This window comes from Manihot esculenta, chromosome 11 (assembly GCF_001659605.2).
Source record: "Manihot esculenta cultivar AM560-2 chromosome 11, M.esculenta_v8, whole genome shotgun sequence".
NCBI lineage: Eukaryota > Viridiplantae > Streptophyta > Magnoliopsida > Malpighiales > Euphorbiaceae > Manihot > Manihot esculenta.
In genome coordinates this window covers 10525835-10542186 of record NC_035171.2, presented here as the reverse complement: position 1 = coordinate 10542186, position 16352 = coordinate 10525835, and the positions used below count along the sequence as shown (strand labels likewise).

Sequence of the window (16352 nt, the reverse complement as noted above, 5' to 3'; positions counted from 1 at the left end):
GGCTGATATTATTGCTTTTCGATGGGAATTGCAGATTCAATTCCATGTAATAATATCAGTGGTTGCATGTGCTTCAAAATCAATCAATTTCATTTTTAGTAGGTGACATAAGTACTAAGGAAGCTTTTGATATTATTGCTGAACATTCTTTTGTTTGCATTTTCAATAACGGTGATCAAGTAATATCTCTTTTTTAATTATCATAGGTGACTGTATATAAACTCATTCACATTTATCTTTTACTGATTTGCAGAAGAGGTTGAAGATGAGGAAAAGGAGCTTGAACATTCTTCTCTTCAAGAAAAACTGGACAGGAAGCTACAAGAACTGGATAAAAGACTGGAACAAAAGGAGGTAAATGCAGCATAATTAGTAAAAATTGTTCAAATAGAAAGTCTCATGAATATTGTGCTGAATCTCTTCATGAATCACTTGCTTGAATGGCAAAAGGACTTATTCTTATTTATGCCTTTAATTAGATCTATTTAATCTTGCTCATGAATTCTTTGTTTTATCTGAGCTTCTAGGATTTCTTATATTTATTCTACGATGTTTAGCATTTTATTTAATGTCTTTTTACCTTCCTCTTCTATACATAACATTTTAAGCGGACTTTTTCCAGGTTTATCGTCATTTGAACTGTTTTCTTGACATTTTCTGAATTTTGGTTTTGCCATTTACATTCTCAATTTTTGTCGTTCTGGTTATTAAGCATGACATTGCTATAATCATTATCCACGTTTTTTTTATTCTTCTGTAGGAGGAAGATTTGCATCCGGAGAATGTATACTATTCAGAAATGAAAGATGCTGGTTTCTTTGATGCTGATTGGGAGTGATGCTCTGTATATTAAAGTAACTTCCAGATGGCAAAAATTTCTGCACTTGAAGAGATGCTTGTTCGTTGCTTGCTGGACTCGTTCTTTTACAATAGATGTAGTGTGCCTCTGGCACTTGGTACGCTTTGTTGTGTACCAATTAGGAACTGGTTAGACCGCAGTAAAAAATATAATTCTGTATAATACAGAATAAGGGAAGCATAAATGTATATTTTATAATATGAATTTTATACTATTTGGATCCATTATGTATTTTGAGATATTTTAAGTTTCTTAGTGTTGAACTATAATAATGTTTTGAACTTTTAGATTGCAGAATTATGAAATGAAGTTGATGTGTATATATTGTCTTTGATATTTTATGTATTGGAAAATGAATTTATTGGAAAAATGATATGAATCAGATTTAAATGCATTTATTAGTGACTAATCAGCCACAAAAGCAAATTAAATAACAAAATTTTTTTTATTTTACTATTAATTTGCTTTCACACAACTACTAAATGCTCTTTCCTAAGGCGACCAAATAACAACGAAATAGCGACAAAAAATTAACGATCAATTTACTTCCACACAGCGACTAAATGCTCTTCCTGAGGCGATCAAATAACAACGTAATAGCGACCAAAATAGCGACCATTTAGCGACCAAATTTTAACGACCAATTTTCAATACATAATCTGCCATAACACCAAATTAGCGACCAAAAAATGGTCGCTGAATGGTCGCTATTTTAGCGACTAATTTTCAGATTGTCGCCAAAATTTTAGCGACTGGCCAAACACCGACCATTTCATTTTGGTCGCTAAATGGTCGCTATTTCATAATAGCGACCAAATCTGTCTTTTTAGCGACCAAAATTTTGGTCGCTAAATCACTGTTTTTTTGTAGTGAAACGTATAAAGCCAAGCTAGTTGCTAAAGGTTACAGAAAAATATTAGGTATTGACTTTGATGAAACTTTTTCACCAGTATCTATGGTTAAATCCATAAAGATTTTACTTGTAAGAGTAGAATGCCATGATTATGAAATTTGGTAAATGAATGTCAAAACAATATTCCTGAATAAGAATCTTCTTGAGGATATGTACATGACATAACATGGAGGTTTTAAATCCAAGAAATTTTCTAGTGAGGAATGCATATTGCAAGTGTCCATTTATGGACTTAAGCAAACTTCACGGAGTTGGAACATCCGTTTTGACAAAACAATCAAACAAGTTTTATTTTGTTAAAAGTATGGATGAACATTGTGTATACAAGAATGTTAGTGGGAGTGAAGTTGTATTTCCTATTTTATATGTAAATGACATATTAATAATAGAAAATGATATTTCATTTCATTACTACAAATCTGTAAAAATTTAGTTGTCTAAATTTCTTTATGAAGGATTTGGGAGAAGCCACTAAAATCTATAAAGATAGATCTAAAATGTTGTACCACTTATATTGACCAAGTGCTAAAATAGTTAGCATTGAGGAATTTAAGAAAGAATTCCTGATTATGTCACTTGAAGGGAATTTTCAATAAGATTTTGATGATAAAAAATCTCAATTTGGTTTATAATTTTACTCTAAATGGTAGAGCAATTAGTTGGAAAGATTCCAAACTAGAGATCACTGCAGATTCTATGATAAAAGTCAAGTACACTTCTGTGTCCTAGGCAACAAAGAATACAGTTTTGGATCAAAGTTCATTTCTGAATTTGGTGTAGTTTCTAGCGTTATTGATTCAGTTATATTGAACTGTGATAATAATGGAGTCATTGCATAAGCAAAGGAACCCAGGTCTCATTAAAGATCCAAGTATGTACTTAGACGATTTTAAATTATCAGAAAGATCATTGAAAGGAAAAATGTGGAGATAAACCGAGTTTCACTAATAAGAATCTTAAAAATTCTCTTACTAAGAATTATTCCAGTAGAAACATAATTACCACATTTATACTTATGTGATAAGTCATATAGGTGATTGACCTTAGTGCAAGTGGGAGATTGTTAGTAATATATCCTATAATCGATCTACTGGTTGTAGTGAGATATTATTATTCGTGTACTTTAAGTATTTAAATACAATTTTATAAAGACAATTATTTATGTGCAAAGAAAATTACTGTGCAAAGAGAATTATAATATGGTTATAATTGTGAGATTCCTATTGCATTTAAATAACATCTCTAAATGTTCCTGATCGTTATTCTTATTATGATTGGAGAATGATTAGAGTTGTTGAGACTAATACATATTATATTCTTTCTTTTTAAAAGAAATAACAGATCTCATAAGTTAAAATATATGAAATATCTAAAACTAATATGTAATGTTTATTTTAGGAATAAGTGCAATGAATTGATCCACCTGAGAAATCCATATGGAAAATAACTTGTGTTTATGAATTACTTAAGTAATGGTTGTGTAAGTGATGCTTTAACTTAAAATCAATAAATAATCTTATACTGAGACTTTTATATTTTGATTTTTGATTTATCTTACACATTATTTGGTTAATGAATAACAAATGGGGATTGAATATATTAGGAACTGTATAAAAGTATTTATGTGATTGAGATATTAAAGTTTAGTGTAAAAATAATTCCTTTTGAGCCAAACAGTACAACCGAACGGATACAAGCTAAACTTTAATATCCTGATTTCTTTTGATTTGTTTGATTTCCTTATTGATTTTTGACTGATTTGGACTTCTGATCTTTTTTATAGTCCTCTTTGTAATTATATCTTGTTTGGATCTTGAAAAAGCAATTTTTATTGTGTAATAAAAAAAGAAATAGGTGTCATCAATATATAAAAAAAATAAAAAGTAAACAAAAGATTCAATATTTAATGATATGAATAATATAATTAGATTTTCTAAAAATATTAATTATAAATAAAAATAATGATTTTTTAAATCAGAGAAATACATTAATTGTTCAATCAAAATATAGAAAAATAAAAAATAAAAAAAAATTCCAAAAGAGAAAAATAGAATATCAAGTAAAATCCCAATACGCCATAACCTAATTTGTCTCTTATGTTGGGCAAAATAAAAAATAAAAAAATTGTCTCATAAGCCCATACCCACTCTTAGAAATGTAGATATAAACCACCATGTTAATGGGTTTAAGCCCCTGTTTATTAATTTTATGCCTAACATAATTTAAATGTCTTAATTAAATCTTTTGAATTAAAACCCTACTGTTGATCTTAATCATATACTTGAATTTGCTTTCAAGACATGTGTTTGCAATTTAATTACAAATTAAATTTATTAATTTAATTAATTAATCAAACCATTTTAATAATTAATTGAATAATTTCTTGCTAACTTTTGTCCTATTGGGTGAGACTTGCTAAGTTTATAAAACTAATGGACAATGAAAAAATTAAAACTTTAATATTTAAGAAATTCTTTTTTGTTATACCTAAAGTGAAATTTTCTCTTTACTCTTAATTTTATACTGCCTAACATAGCATTGGCCATTACTAATTAATTAATATTTTTTATTATTTTAAAATTATTTTTTTTCTTTTTTACATTATAATAATATATAAATTTATCATTATAATTTTATTTTGTTTTTAAAAAATCTCTAAAAATATTTTTTAATATTTAATAAAATTTAATATTTTTAAAATGAATATAATTAAAAAATTATCTTAAATATTTGATCCAATATTAAATATTTTATATAATACTAATAATTTTAATAATGAATAATCGTATTTAGTAAAATCTAAAACCTATAATAATTAGATAATTATGAGCTGGTATTTTTTATGCATAATAACTAATATCATAAATGTGTGGGTTATCTCAACCATTTGTCAAGGCTAAACCAACCAGCAATCCCCAGCTTTCTCACATGCAATGCTCACACTGCTGTCGTTTTTTCTATTTTGCTTTCCCTCTTCATGTTCATATTTGAGAGATCAATTTGCAATTTGGAAAAGAAAAGTCCAAATAATCCCTCTTTTGTCATAGTTAAATGCATCAGAATTTAAGAGAAGTCCAAATAATCCTATTTGCTGGACCTGTATGACATAACATCGTCCAACAAGTTGGCAAGCTTTCAAAGAAGTTTAAGCTAGAGCCAACCCACCCGCCGGCCTGATTTGCTGGGTTGTTATTGCTACGTACATGGCCAGCTATATGCATTCAGGGACTCATCACCCTTCATTTCAGGGAGAGCTTATAATTACAATGCATGTGCCTGAACTTTCAGTGGAGGGTGGCCTTGTAAATGAGATCATATGGTAATATCGGGTGGCAATTATTGATATGATTTATGTCGACGCCAGCATGAGCCGGAACCTGATTTGCGACCGAATTTCTCACCGCCGTGTGTGGACCAATTTCCTTTTTTCTCATTGAATAATACACTGACGGATGGAAAAGTCTTACCTAAATATAATATAAGCATCCAATCAACTGACAAGGCCCCATTATCTAAAAGGGTAATATTAATACAGTATGATCGTGGCAAAACTCACCGTTTCTAATTTTTTTTATAAATAAATAACTTAGTTATTAAATTTTTATTTTATAAGGAAAATAGATATTATGTTAAATTTAATGTTAATTAAAATTAAATAAATTAAATTGTTATAAATATTCAAATTATAAGAATTAAAAAAATTAAATTATTATAATTTAATTGTGAATTTTAATAAAATAACTATTTTATTAGAAAAATAAAATCTTAAAAATTAAATTATTTTTCATTAAAATAATAGTGATTAACTTGTAGATTTTATTAAAATTTAGAAACTATTTTATAAATTATCCTATCTAAAATGATAGTAGTTATTATCTCAAATCATAGTAGGAAATCCTCTAAAACATGAAATATGAAGGAACACTCTGTCCCTTTTAAAAGAGTTTTCAAATTCCAATGACTTGAAAAAAATCATAACAGACTTACTAAAATTTTATTTGTTTATAAAAAATAATTAAAAAAATTTTCTTATAAAAAATATTTTTTATTATTTAATTTTAATTTAAAAATAAAATATATTAACAAATTTATATATATTATTCAAATTCCAACACCTCATGTGTCCTTGTTTTATAGAGACGTTACATCAAATTATACAATTCATATATCAGTTCAATAATTAAGTGTTATAGTGATTTTAGATTCAAACTCCAATTATACTCTTCTCTTAATTAACTTAATGATTTAAGGTTGTATTTGTTTTACAAAAATATTTTTCTGAAAATATTTATAAAAAAAAAAAAAAAAAAAAAAGCTAAGTTTAACTTTAAAACTCAAGTTTTAAGTTAGGGGTTCTAAAATATTATTAAACTTTAATCTGTTTATATATATATATATATTAGTTTTTTTTTTTTTTTTTTTTTATAAACGATCTATTGTAGGGTGTCTCCTATATATATGTGACAAATTGAACGAATCTTCAGCAAGTGAGTCTTCATCTTGACAGAGAAAGATGGCTTATTTTCTATGGACTCTATGCCTGAGTTTCCTACTTTTGGCTTTTGGCAGCAGAGCTGCTGCTCCAAGAAAGCCTATAGATGTACCTTTTGGTCGCAACTATATACCAACGTGGGCCTTTGATCACATCAAGTACTTCAATGGAGGTTCTGAGATTCAGCTCATTCTTGACAAGTACACTGGTAATAATATCAACTGCTTCAATTTCAGATTCACACATTTTCCAAGAAATTATGATCTCACTGTTTATATCTTCTGTTCCTGAAGGTACTGGCTTTCAATCCAAGGGCTCTTACTTGTTTGGCCATTTTAGCATGCACATAAAGATGGTTCCTGGGGATTCTGCGGGAACTGTAACTGCTTTCTACGTAAGTTCTTTCATCGATTTTTAACAGTCTTCTTCTAAAGATGAATGGATTGTGATCTGAAATCATTGGTTGGTGCAGTTGTCTTCTCAAAACTCTGAGCATGACGAGATAGACTTCGAGTTCCTGGGAAACAGAACTGGGCAACCCTACATTTTGCAGACAAACGTGTTCAGCGGCGGCAAGGGAGATAGAGAGCAGAGAATTTATCTCTGGTTTGATCCTACAACGGAGTATCACACTTACTCTATACTATGGAACTTGTATCAGATTGTGTAAGTTTCATCTTCAAAGCTGCAAAATCTGATGCCATGGTTGTAAGTGTGTTCTTATCTAAACTTTCATTCTTCTTTTCCTTCAGGTTTTTTGTCGATGATGTGCCCATTAGGGTGTTCAAAAACTGCAAAGATTTGGGAGTGAGATTCCCATTCAACCAGCCGATGAAGCTGTATTCAAGCTTGTGGAATGCAGACGACTGGGCTACACGGGGTGGTTTGGAGAAGACAGACTGGTCCAAGGCTCCATTTATAGCCTCCTACAAAGGGTTCCACATAGATGGCTGTGAGGCATCAGTGAATGCCAATTTCTGCGAGACACAAGGCAAGCGTTGGTGGGATCAGAAGGAGTTTCAGGACCTTGATGCTGCTCAGTACCAGAACCTCGGCTGGGTTCGCCAGAAGTATACCATTTACAATTACTGCACTGATCGCGCCCGCTTCCCCACGGTGGCTCCTGAATGCCAGCGTGACCACGACATTTGATCCTCGTAAACACCTGCAAAAGGAAATTTAATATGTATTTGCTGCAAGCAAGTGCCTTTAATTATTTCCCTTCATTGAAATTATTACATCAGAGTTCTGATATTTTAATCAAGCTTTTGCTTGTATGGTTAATATGTATTTGTTTTAAATGGGTCATGTAAAATGAAATGCAGTGGAAATATTTGTTTCAACTTTCCTCTGAAATGGTCATCTACCTGAACCATCAACTCCTGCCTTACCAGTTTCCACTTAAACAGAAAAGCATTTGTGTAGATTTAGAAAATTGGTAATTTTTACTCACAGAACTTAAATCATTATTTCATATCAGAACTTTAATTTATTTTAAAAAAATTATTAACGTTTAAATAATTATCAAATGGGTTTTCAATCAATTTTTTAATGAAGGCACATGCAACATATTTTACTTAATTTAAAAAATTTAAAATTAAATTATTTTTCAACGTAAAACTTTAAATTAGAAATGAGTATTCCGTATTTAAAATCGAATCAAATTGAAAAAATTAAAAATCTATTTTATTAAAATTATAAAATCCTACTAAACTGATTTAAAGTAATAATGTAATTGAATTCAACAGAAAAATTTTTGGTTATCGGGTTCAAAATCCCCTTGATTCAAAGAATACCTTCCAACATCAAAAATAAAATCTCAATAATAAATTAGCAATAAAACAAATTTGAAATATAAACTCTAAACCCTTACAATTTTAATTTTTCATGTGCTGAAAAATAATCGTTCTTAATTCAAGAAACTTCTTCCATTATTGAAAAAATTTGCATCTAAAATTTACCAACAAACAGATCTAGAAATACAAACAAATCTAAAAATACAAAATACAAATTCTTTCACAAAATAAGAATATGTAGATTTAAGGAAAAACAAGCAAAACAAATGGCCATAGTGACAACGAAGGAGGGAGACCACGAGCAGCATGAGAGATGACCTACGTTTAGCTCCATACCTTCCAAAGTAAAAGTGACAGCGAGATCAAGAACAACAACGATGAAAACGGAGAGAGCGGCCACTACACAGGTGAAGCAAGGGCAGTACAAAGATGCCAGCGAAGCGAGCACATCAGCAATGCAGGCGAAGAGAGAGCAATACAACGACGTCGACGAAGTGAGAGCAGCAGTAGCAATGCAGGCAAAGTGAGAGTAGCACAGCAACACGCAGGTGAGAGCGGCAGCGACACACAGGTGGGAGCACGAGCAATGGCCAAAGTGAGAGAGATAGTGAGGGGCGATAAGCCGACAACCAGATTGAGAGCAAGGGTAGAAAACGATTAAAGGGTATGGCAGTAGGGAGAGGAGGAGATAGAAATCTAGGATTCTAAATTGATGAAGTGATGAATTTATAATAGTTTTTGAATGGTTTATATTCCTTCAAGTAAAAGGACCGGCCAGGACTTATTGCTTTTAAGTTAAAATCGGTTTTGTAATTTTAATAAAGCCGCTTTCAGATTTTTTATTCGATTCAGTTCAAAACCTCTAATATGATAAAATAACTTAATTTTAAAAATTTTTAAACCACATAAGACATACCTTTCATCAGAAAATTAACCGAAAATTAACTATTTAAATATTGATAATTTTTTAAAAATGGCTAATTTCAGTTACCATGAGTGAAAATTACTCTTAAAAAATAACATTGTTCAATTTTGAGATCTCATTCAATTTTTTTTTTTGGTAACTTGATTCATTGTGAGAAGCCTGTGTTTTTTAGATCCATGGATCCTAATTCTTCCATTTCTTTACAAAATCACATACTTAATGAGCCTTAATATCTAGAAACTAATCCACATTACTTCTGCAGTGTATTATATATATGATTATTTTATAAAAAAGAATTCAAATGAATATTGGAAGATTTCTAATTTTTTTAAAATAAAAATTTTTAAATTAAAAAAAAAACTGAATTCTTTCGATATAAATAAAAAAAATTAATTAAATTAAATTCTTATAAAATTATTAATTTTAAATGGAGGGCATATACTACAAGTTGCACTTTATAAACTTCAATAGTTATGCATGATGTTCAAAATTAAACCCTGAAAATTGTTATAATAATACTATTAATAAGAAAAAAGTTGTTATGCCACCAAACACTACAAGAAATTTCATAATTACCAACGGACAATTCCGTTGGTAATTACTGAAATTCTGTTGGTGAAACGGATCACCAACGGATCTGTGACGGACTAAGTCCGTCGGGAAAATCCTCGTTGGTAATTTTAATTACCAACGAAAATTTGTACCCGTGAGTGACAGTGACGGATCACCAACGGAATTTTCCGTTGGTGACAGTGACGGATCACCAACGGAAATTCCGTTGGTGACAGTGACGGATCACCAACGGAATTTCCGTTGGTGACAGTGACGGATCACCAACGGAAATTCCGTCGGTGACAGTGACGGATCACCAATGGAATTTCCGTTGGTGACAGTGACGGATCACCAACGGAAAATTCCGTTGGTGGCAGTGACGGATCACCAACGGAATTTTCCGTTGGTGACAGTGACGGATGTTTGATTACTAATCCGTTAGTGAATAAAAATACAGAATTACACATCCCTACCCCTACCCCTACCCTGTAACTGTACATATACATCCATATACATCCATCTGCACCATGTATATTCATATACATTCACATCCACAATCATATACATCCACATCCATCTATATCCTGTACACTCATATACATGCATCTGTACCTGTACCCTGTACATTCATATACATCCATTTGTATATTCATATAATAAAAATACTATAAACAGACAAAACTAAATTACTCATTAAAATATATAAAAAACGTAATGAATTTGTACTACAATTATATGTTGGAAAAAAAATTATAAACTGGTCATAACAAAATGTACATACTAAACTAAACTAGCTAGCTCATCATATGTATCATCATCACTATCTGTATGATGATCACCAATGACAGGAGCATCATCACGCCGCTGCTGTGGAGACGGAGCTGGAGGTGCCGTAGGACCAGATGTCTGAGTGGATGTCCCAATACCCTGTTGTGCCATCATCCTATGCATAAACGTCTGCAACTCGTCCAGCCTTGTGGTGATTCGACTATTCTCTGTCTCTAGCCGATCAATTTTATTCTGCATCCTGTTCATTGTTTCAATTGTAGGAGGATCCACTGGGGGTGCAGACGTGTATGATGCAAAACAATGAGCTGGCTCATGAAAATATGCTGAGGCCTGGGACCCTAACCCATAAACTCGACTCTTTTTCTGTCCACCAACCGCTTCGTAGTACAGTTGGGCCTCATTTATGGGCGTTGGTTCATTGCTTCCCTCCTGTTGATGTGTAGCAGCCTCCTTCAGCTCTACGTATTTATCCTGCATTATAATTTTAAAGTAACATATAAGTAAAACAATTTACGTCAATCAAAATTGTTAATAACTACATTTAAGATGAACTTACATAAATAGCTTTTGATCTGGCATCAACAAACTCCTCTGTCCCCTTTCTCTTATGTGTGGCCTCAAAAAGCTCATGCGGATGTGGTTCTCTGCCTAGTCTTTCCCTCTGTTACCAATTATAAGAATTGTAGCATTTGTCATCGAACCAAAATATTTATAAGAAGATAATTATAAAATAAAAGTTATAAGAAATACCATCCTCCGCTGGTGGGTGTATTGTGAAACAGAACCGCATGCGTGCCTGGAAATGCCAGATCCTGAACCTCTAGCCTCACTGCGCCTATTGGCAGAAAACTTCTCACACTTCTCTTTGTATTCAGATATCATAATCTAATAACTACATTCATTTTGGAACTAAATATTAACATAAATTTGAACCTGATATCAATGGCAGTATCTTCTACTGGAGGGGAAGGTGGCGGGGCAGTATAACCAGGTTCGTTAGGCTGTTAATGAGAAATTATAGCAATCAGTATACGTATTCAGCCATCATCCATATTAAAAATGCATCATGTTTGGAATATCTACCTATCCACGCACACTTAGTGTAAATTCAAACACATGCAACAAAAAAATTTCACAATGCAATTAGATTTCAATTTCACTGCCAATGTGCACCTGCTGGTGTATTTACTTGTGCATTTGCTCTGGCACTTTGAAGTGCACCTGCTGGTGCACTTGTGCACCTGCTGGTGCACTTGAAATGTGCACCAGCAGATTTACTTGAAATGTGCACCTGCTGGTGCACTTGCCAAGTGCACCAGCAGGTGCGCAGGTGCACAAGTGCACCAGCATGTGCACTTGTCCAAGTGCACCTGCTGGTGCACTTGAAATAGGATCTGATGTGCCATTCATGTTATTCAACTCAGCTAGGCCTCAATTCCCAACCAACTTGAATTGACTATGTGAACCCTTTTTATCTCTTCTGTTAGGTTTAGGGCCATTAATCCCATGTTTGATCATGCAAATAATTTTTTAGCGCTTAAGGTTCAAGCCCATGTTCCTTTTGGCTCAGAAATCCTATGATAATATCTGAAATGATACAAGGCTAACTACAAACAATTCAAATATATCAATACTATAAAGAAGATGGAATGACAGCTAAGTTATTACCAAGTTTTGTTCCAACAAGAATTACTGGAACCCCAGGTGCATAATGCCTAAGTTCTGGAATCCATTGAAATGGAAAGTCAGAACAATTCATCAGCTCCAGAAACATAAACATATAATTTTACATGAACTCATCATCTAAAAAGAACAGCTATTGATGAGACATAACCTTTTTTGCGACATTTTCATAGCTAGCTTTGCTGATTAAAGAGAATGCAAGAATAAAGACATCTGCCCCTCGATAGCTCAAAGGTCTTAATCTATTATAGTCTTCCTGACCTGTTCAAATGTGAATAATAAATCCTAAAGCAATGAATAATTCCTGGTAACAAAGAACGAGGAAGTTTTTAAGGAACTTCAGATTACCAGCAGTATCCCATAGCCCTAAATTGACCGTGCTCCCATCCACAACCACATTTGCACTGAAGTTATCGAAAACAGTTGGCACATAATCCTGTTTTCAATCACAGAAGAAAAAACAAATAAAAATATGACCAACTTAAGCAAATATTTGGTATGCACTAAATCAGAAGCCGAAAAAAAAAGAAGCATTATGGAACACACACCACAGCATAAATAAATAAATATTAAGTTAAAAAAGTTTGAATCAGATAAAAGAGTTCGGTGATTTTTTTTTTTGGTCAAAAAAGAGTTTGATGATGAAAACTTAAACAGGTGGCAAGAATCACAACGCCAAATAAAGCATCAAAACAATTTCTTTCTATGCAAACCTTCCTAAAAAAAGGGTGACGAATAATCCCCAACACAGATGATTTCAGGCTTAATTCAAAATAGAACATTAGAAAAAAATCCAGCTCCCCTGGACCCATAGTAACTCTGTCCACACCTTTAACGCTAGAGTTATTGCCCATTAAGCAAACACAGATAGTGTTACTCTAGCAGACACTTGTTCCCAGTATAATTTATTGCACCAAGAAACTAGTACGTGTAAAAATCAACATCATCTAGCCCTATAATTTCGACTTTAGTGAATTCCACGACTAACAAATTGAGGTTCAGAACAAGTACTGCGCTCATATAGAATCCATGAGCTCCAAGAATTAAAAACGCACTAGTAAGAGCTGATCTAAGTTCTAAATACGTTGAAAAACCCAAAATTGAAATTCAAACTAAAATCTTCACTTAATTCATAAATACGTATTAAAAAACTTCTGGCCCGGTAGAGATGGTTACAGGGAAGAACATGGCTTTAAAAAAGAACATTTCAAAATAGAAAAAGAAAGGAACTCTGCAGAAGGGGAATAACCGTAGAAAAAAAAGAAAAATAACAAAAGGGGGAGAAAGCCAGAAAGAGAGAGAGTACCGTGGGAAAGGTGTTGCTAGTATAGGAAATAAGCATGCAAGTCTTGCCAACAGCGCCGTCGCCGACAGTGACACACTTAATGAACCTGGAGCCCGTGGATATTGATGCTAAGAATAAGCTCCTTTGTCGACGGTCGATGGCGGCGAACCGTTGATGGCGACGAACCGTTGATGGCGGCGGTCGATGGATGCACTTGGCAGTGAACCACGGAAAGGTTGGAGGCAACTTCAGATTTCAGTGATTTTGATTTTAAGGAATTAGGGATTTCATTTAAGACTGGGATTTTGGCTCCAAAATTTTCACTAACGGATGGCTTCATCCGTTAGTATTCCGTTAGAGTGATTCCGTTCGTATTACTAACGGAATCACAAACCGTTGGTGAATCCGTTAGAATCACTAACGGATTTCAAACCGTTTGTGAATCCGTTAGTATCATTAACGGATTTTAAACCGTTGGTGAATCCGTTAGTGATACTAACGGATTTACCATCCGTTAGTGAAATCCGTTAGTGAAATTGTGAATTCTTGTAGTGAAAATATTTTTATAAGTGTGTGCACAAAATTCTTAGTTGAATCTATCAACATTTTTAAACGGAAAAACTTATCCCTTAATAATTTGAATTCTCACCGAACAAATACGAGGTAAAGAATTTCATTGATAATGATGATAAACATATGATTTAGTTAATTTGATGCAATTCCTGATGTTTATTTCACAAACTGAAGAGAAAAATGGTTCAATTCCACAATATAATTATACATTGTTGACAAAAATAGAAATGGGATGAGAACCCAATTGTAGAAAGGAAGATCATCATGAGGACACAAAACTCAGAAAATTACATTGGAGAAAAGGCAACAAATATTGTTTCTACTTCCAATTGTTGGCAACAATGTCAGCCAAATCCACAACTCTTTGAGAGTAACCCCATTCATTATCATACCAAGCAATCACCTTAACCATATCATCTCCCATCACCATTGTCAGGGATGAATCTACAGTTGATGAAACGTCTGTGCACCTGAAATCCACTGAAACAAGAGGCTCATCGCAAACTGACAGGATCCCCTTCAGTTCCTTGTCTGCACTCTCTCTGAATGCAGCATTTACCTCTTCTGCAAATGTCTTCTTTGATACCTGAACCACCAGGTCCACAACTGATACATTTGGTGTTGGTACACGGAGGGCTATGCCGTTAAGTTTTCCTTTGAGAGTTGGAAGGACAAGGGCAACTGCCTTGGCTGCACCAGTTGAAGTTGGAACAATGTTTAGAGCAGCAGCTCTTGCCCGTCTGAGATCGCGGTGGCTGGCGTCCAGGAGTCTCTGGTCACCGGTGTATGAGTGAGTGGTAGTCATGGTTCCTTTGATAATGCCTGCAGGTAGCCACAAGTTGTCATTCAATTTTCAATTTTTCATTTCTATTGAGTATTTCTAAAGCCTACAGGAGGTCGAACTCAATCACTGGAATCCAAATTCTTAAAGAAAATGGAATAAAGAAGAGAGGAATTGTACCAAACTTCTGGTCAAGGACCTTGACAAAAGGAGCAAGGCAATTGGTAGTGCAAGAAGCATTGCTGATAATAGGCTCATCAGGATTGTAAGCATCAGCATTGACTCCGACGACGTAGGTTGGGATGTCACCTTTTCCAGGGGCTGTGATGAGCACTTTCTTGGCTCCTGCCTGAATGTGCTTTCCAGCACCGTCCCTGTCCACGAAAACTCCAGTTCCTTCAATCACCAGGTCGATACCCAAGTCCCTACATAGCATTCAAATCGTGTTCTTACATTCAGAATCAAGCAATCTTAATCAGGGAAAGCAAGGACAAGAAGGAATGAAGCAGAGCCTCTCTGAGCTTACTTCCAAGGAAGATTGACGGGGTTGCGATCAGAAACAACCTTGATGACCTTGCCGTCGACAGAGATACCATTCTCAGCAGGCTTAACATCAGCATCGAAGATGCCAAGGGTGGAATCGTACTTGAGGAGATGAGAGGCTTGCTTGATACCGCCAGTGTCGTTAATGGCGATAACATCCAGAGGGGAATCCTTACGTCCATGCCAGCATCTCAAGAAGTTCCTTCCAATCCTACCAAATCCATTTATGGCCACTTTTAGCTTAGCCTCAGCTGCAATTTTCCTGTATCCCCCATTGCTGCTTCCCACCTTCACATTCAAATACACAAATCCTGAGATTCTACCAATCCAACTTAACTATTAGAAGTCTTCTCCTACTAAATTGAACAGGAGATCTAATTTCAATGATGGATACTGTCTTATCTCTCTAAATTGAACAAGCTATGATCAGTTTTAACTTCATTTTGAGATTCCCATTTGGCAATCTGTTCAATGTACTTGCTGATTCGTATTCCATTAATAGTGGCATGCATCTAATTGCTTACAATATTAGTTTCTTAATATGAGAATATATGAAACTCACAGCAGAAGTCTGGAAAGCAACGACTGAGAGCAAGTCATCAGAAGTTTTCTTGGAAAAGGGAAGGAAAGCTGCTGAGTTGCGGAGGCCTGAGAATTCTTGGAATCCCTTTCCATTTCCCTGAACAAAAAACAAAAATAAACAAATCAAACTTACATAAAGACACAAGTTCCGAGTGTAACATAACAAATTAAGAGGAAGAGGAACCTGAAGGGATGGTTTGGCTACAGAAAGAGTAGCCGAGGCCATAATGGATACGCAGAAACCAGAAATAAATTTGCTGAGGCTAAGATTAATAGCAAAAAATCAGCAGTGAGTAGTAGAGAAGGCAAGTATAAGTAAGTGGTGGGTGTTTTTGAGAGATGAGGGGAAGGAATTGAACTGAGAAAGGATGAGATAATGGATAGCCTCATATTCAATGTATGGCTATGATTTTGCTTTGTGTTTGTGTCTCCCAATTTCGCTTCCAATTTTCCAAAATGGAATTTTAGTTTTACATATATGGGCATATACTGCTTGTGATATAGTATCTGTTCTTTGTTTTTGGGCCTTCAGACTTGTGATCTTCTGAAGTGGGCCAATGACATTTTCTTCTGAATTTC

At 33.7% G+C, this 16352-nt stretch overlaps 4 protein-coding genes across 4 annotated transcripts; 1 reads left to right on the top strand and 3 right to left on the bottom strand.

The window, feature by feature from the left end:
* Window positions 1-6245: 6245 nt before the first annotated feature.
* Window positions 6246-7607, top strand: LOC110626211 (xyloglucan endotransglucosylase/hydrolase protein A). The gene is made up of 4 exons (XM_021771993.2): window positions 6246-6472; window positions 6558-6658; window positions 6737-6930; window positions 7017-7607. Exons 1-4 carry the CDS (start codon window positions 6286-6288, stop codon window positions 7414-7416), a joined length of 882 nt encoding a protein of 293 aa, XP_021627685.1. The 5' UTR covers window positions 6246-6285; the 3' UTR covers window positions 7417-7607.
* Window positions 7608-10317: 2710 nt separating this feature from the next.
* Window positions 10318-11438, bottom strand: LOC110626252. The gene is made up of 3 exons (XM_043961422.1): window positions 11077-11438; window positions 10883-10987; window positions 10318-10797 (listed from the first exon to the last, which is right to left on the bottom strand). The coding sequence occupies exons 1-3, from the start codon at window positions 11206-11208 to the stop codon at window positions 10318-10320; spliced, it is 717 nt and encodes a 238-aa protein (XP_043817357.1). The 5' UTR covers window positions 11209-11438.
* Window positions 11439-12110: 672 nt separating this feature from the next.
* Window positions 12111-13751, bottom strand: LOC110625591 (rac-like GTP-binding protein ARAC5). Its single transcript, XM_021771227.2, has 4 exons — window positions 13728-13751; window positions 13316-13540; window positions 12358-12445; window positions 12111-12270 (listed from the first exon to the last, which is right to left on the bottom strand). Exons 1-4 carry the CDS (start codon window positions 13749-13751, stop codon window positions 12143-12145), a joined length of 465 nt encoding a protein of 154 aa, XP_021626919.2. The 3' UTR covers window positions 12111-12142.
* A 285-nt stretch (window positions 13752-14036) lies between these two features.
* Window positions 14037-16217, bottom strand: LOC110626980 (glyceraldehyde-3-phosphate dehydrogenase A, chloroplastic). The gene is made up of 5 exons (XM_021773191.2): window positions 15958-16217; window positions 15754-15870; window positions 15175-15479; window positions 14829-15073; window positions 14037-14689 (listed from the first exon to the last, which is right to left on the bottom strand). Exons 1-5 carry the CDS (start codon window positions 15997-15999, stop codon window positions 14187-14189), a joined length of 1212 nt encoding a protein of 403 aa, XP_021628883.1. The 5' UTR covers window positions 16000-16217; the 3' UTR covers window positions 14037-14186.
* Between the last annotated feature and the right edge of the window lie 135 nt (window positions 16218-16352).

What these genes read in the sequence shown, in the direction of transcription:
- LOC110626252 (XM_043961422.1), bottom strand. Translation starts at nt 11,208, where the DNA reads ATGATATCTGAATACAAAGAGAAGTGTGAGAAGTTTTCTGCCAATAGG. An exon ending in ACACCCACCAGCGGAGGATG is followed by an intron (nt 10,988 to 11,076) that starts GTATTTCTTATA and finishes AATTGGTAACAG; the next exon opens with AGGGAAAGACTAGGCAGAGA. An exon ending in CCAGATCAAAAGCTATTTAT is followed by an intron (nt 10,798 to 10,882) that starts GTAAGTTCATCT and finishes ATTATAATGCAG; the next exon opens with GATAAATACGTAGAGCTGAA.
- LOC110625591 (XM_021771227.2), bottom strand. Translation starts at nt 13,751, where the DNA reads ATGATACTAACGGATTCACAAACG. An exon ending in TACTAACGGATTCACAAACG is followed by an intron (nt 13,541 to 13,727) that starts GTTTGAAATCCG and finishes TGAAATCTGAAG; the next exon opens with TTGCCTCCAACCTTTCCGTG. An exon ending in CTAGCAACACCTTTCCCACG is followed by an intron (nt 12,446 to 13,315) that starts GTACTCTCTCTC and finishes GATTGAAAACAG; the next exon opens with GATTATGTGCCAACTGTTTT.
- LOC110626980 (XM_021773191.2), bottom strand. Translation starts at nt 15,999, where the DNA reads ATGGCCTCGGCTACTCTTTCTGTAGCCAAACCATCCCTTCAG. An exon ending in CCCGTCAATCTTCCTTGGAA is followed by an intron (nt 15,074 to 15,174) that starts GTAAGCTCAGAG and finishes AATGCTATGTAG; the next exon opens with GGACTTGGGTATCGACCTGG. An exon ending in GGTCCTTGACCAGAAGTTTG is followed by an intron (nt 14,690 to 14,828) that starts GTACAATTCCTC and finishes GGCTACCTGCAG; the next exon opens with GCATTATCAAAGGAACCATG.
- LOC110626211 (XM_021771993.2), top strand. Translation starts at nt 6,286, where the DNA reads ATGGCTTATTTTCTATGGACTCTATGCCTGAGTTTCCTACTTTTGGCT. An exon ending in CATTCTTGACAAGTACACTG is followed by an intron (nt 6,473 to 6,557) that starts GTAATAATATCA and finishes CTGTTCCTGAAG; the next exon opens with GTACTGGCTTTCAATCCAAG. An exon ending in GAACTGTAACTGCTTTCTAC is followed by an intron (nt 6,659 to 6,736) that starts GTAAGTTCTTTC and finishes TGGTTGGTGCAG; the next exon opens with TTGTCTTCTCAAAACTCTGA.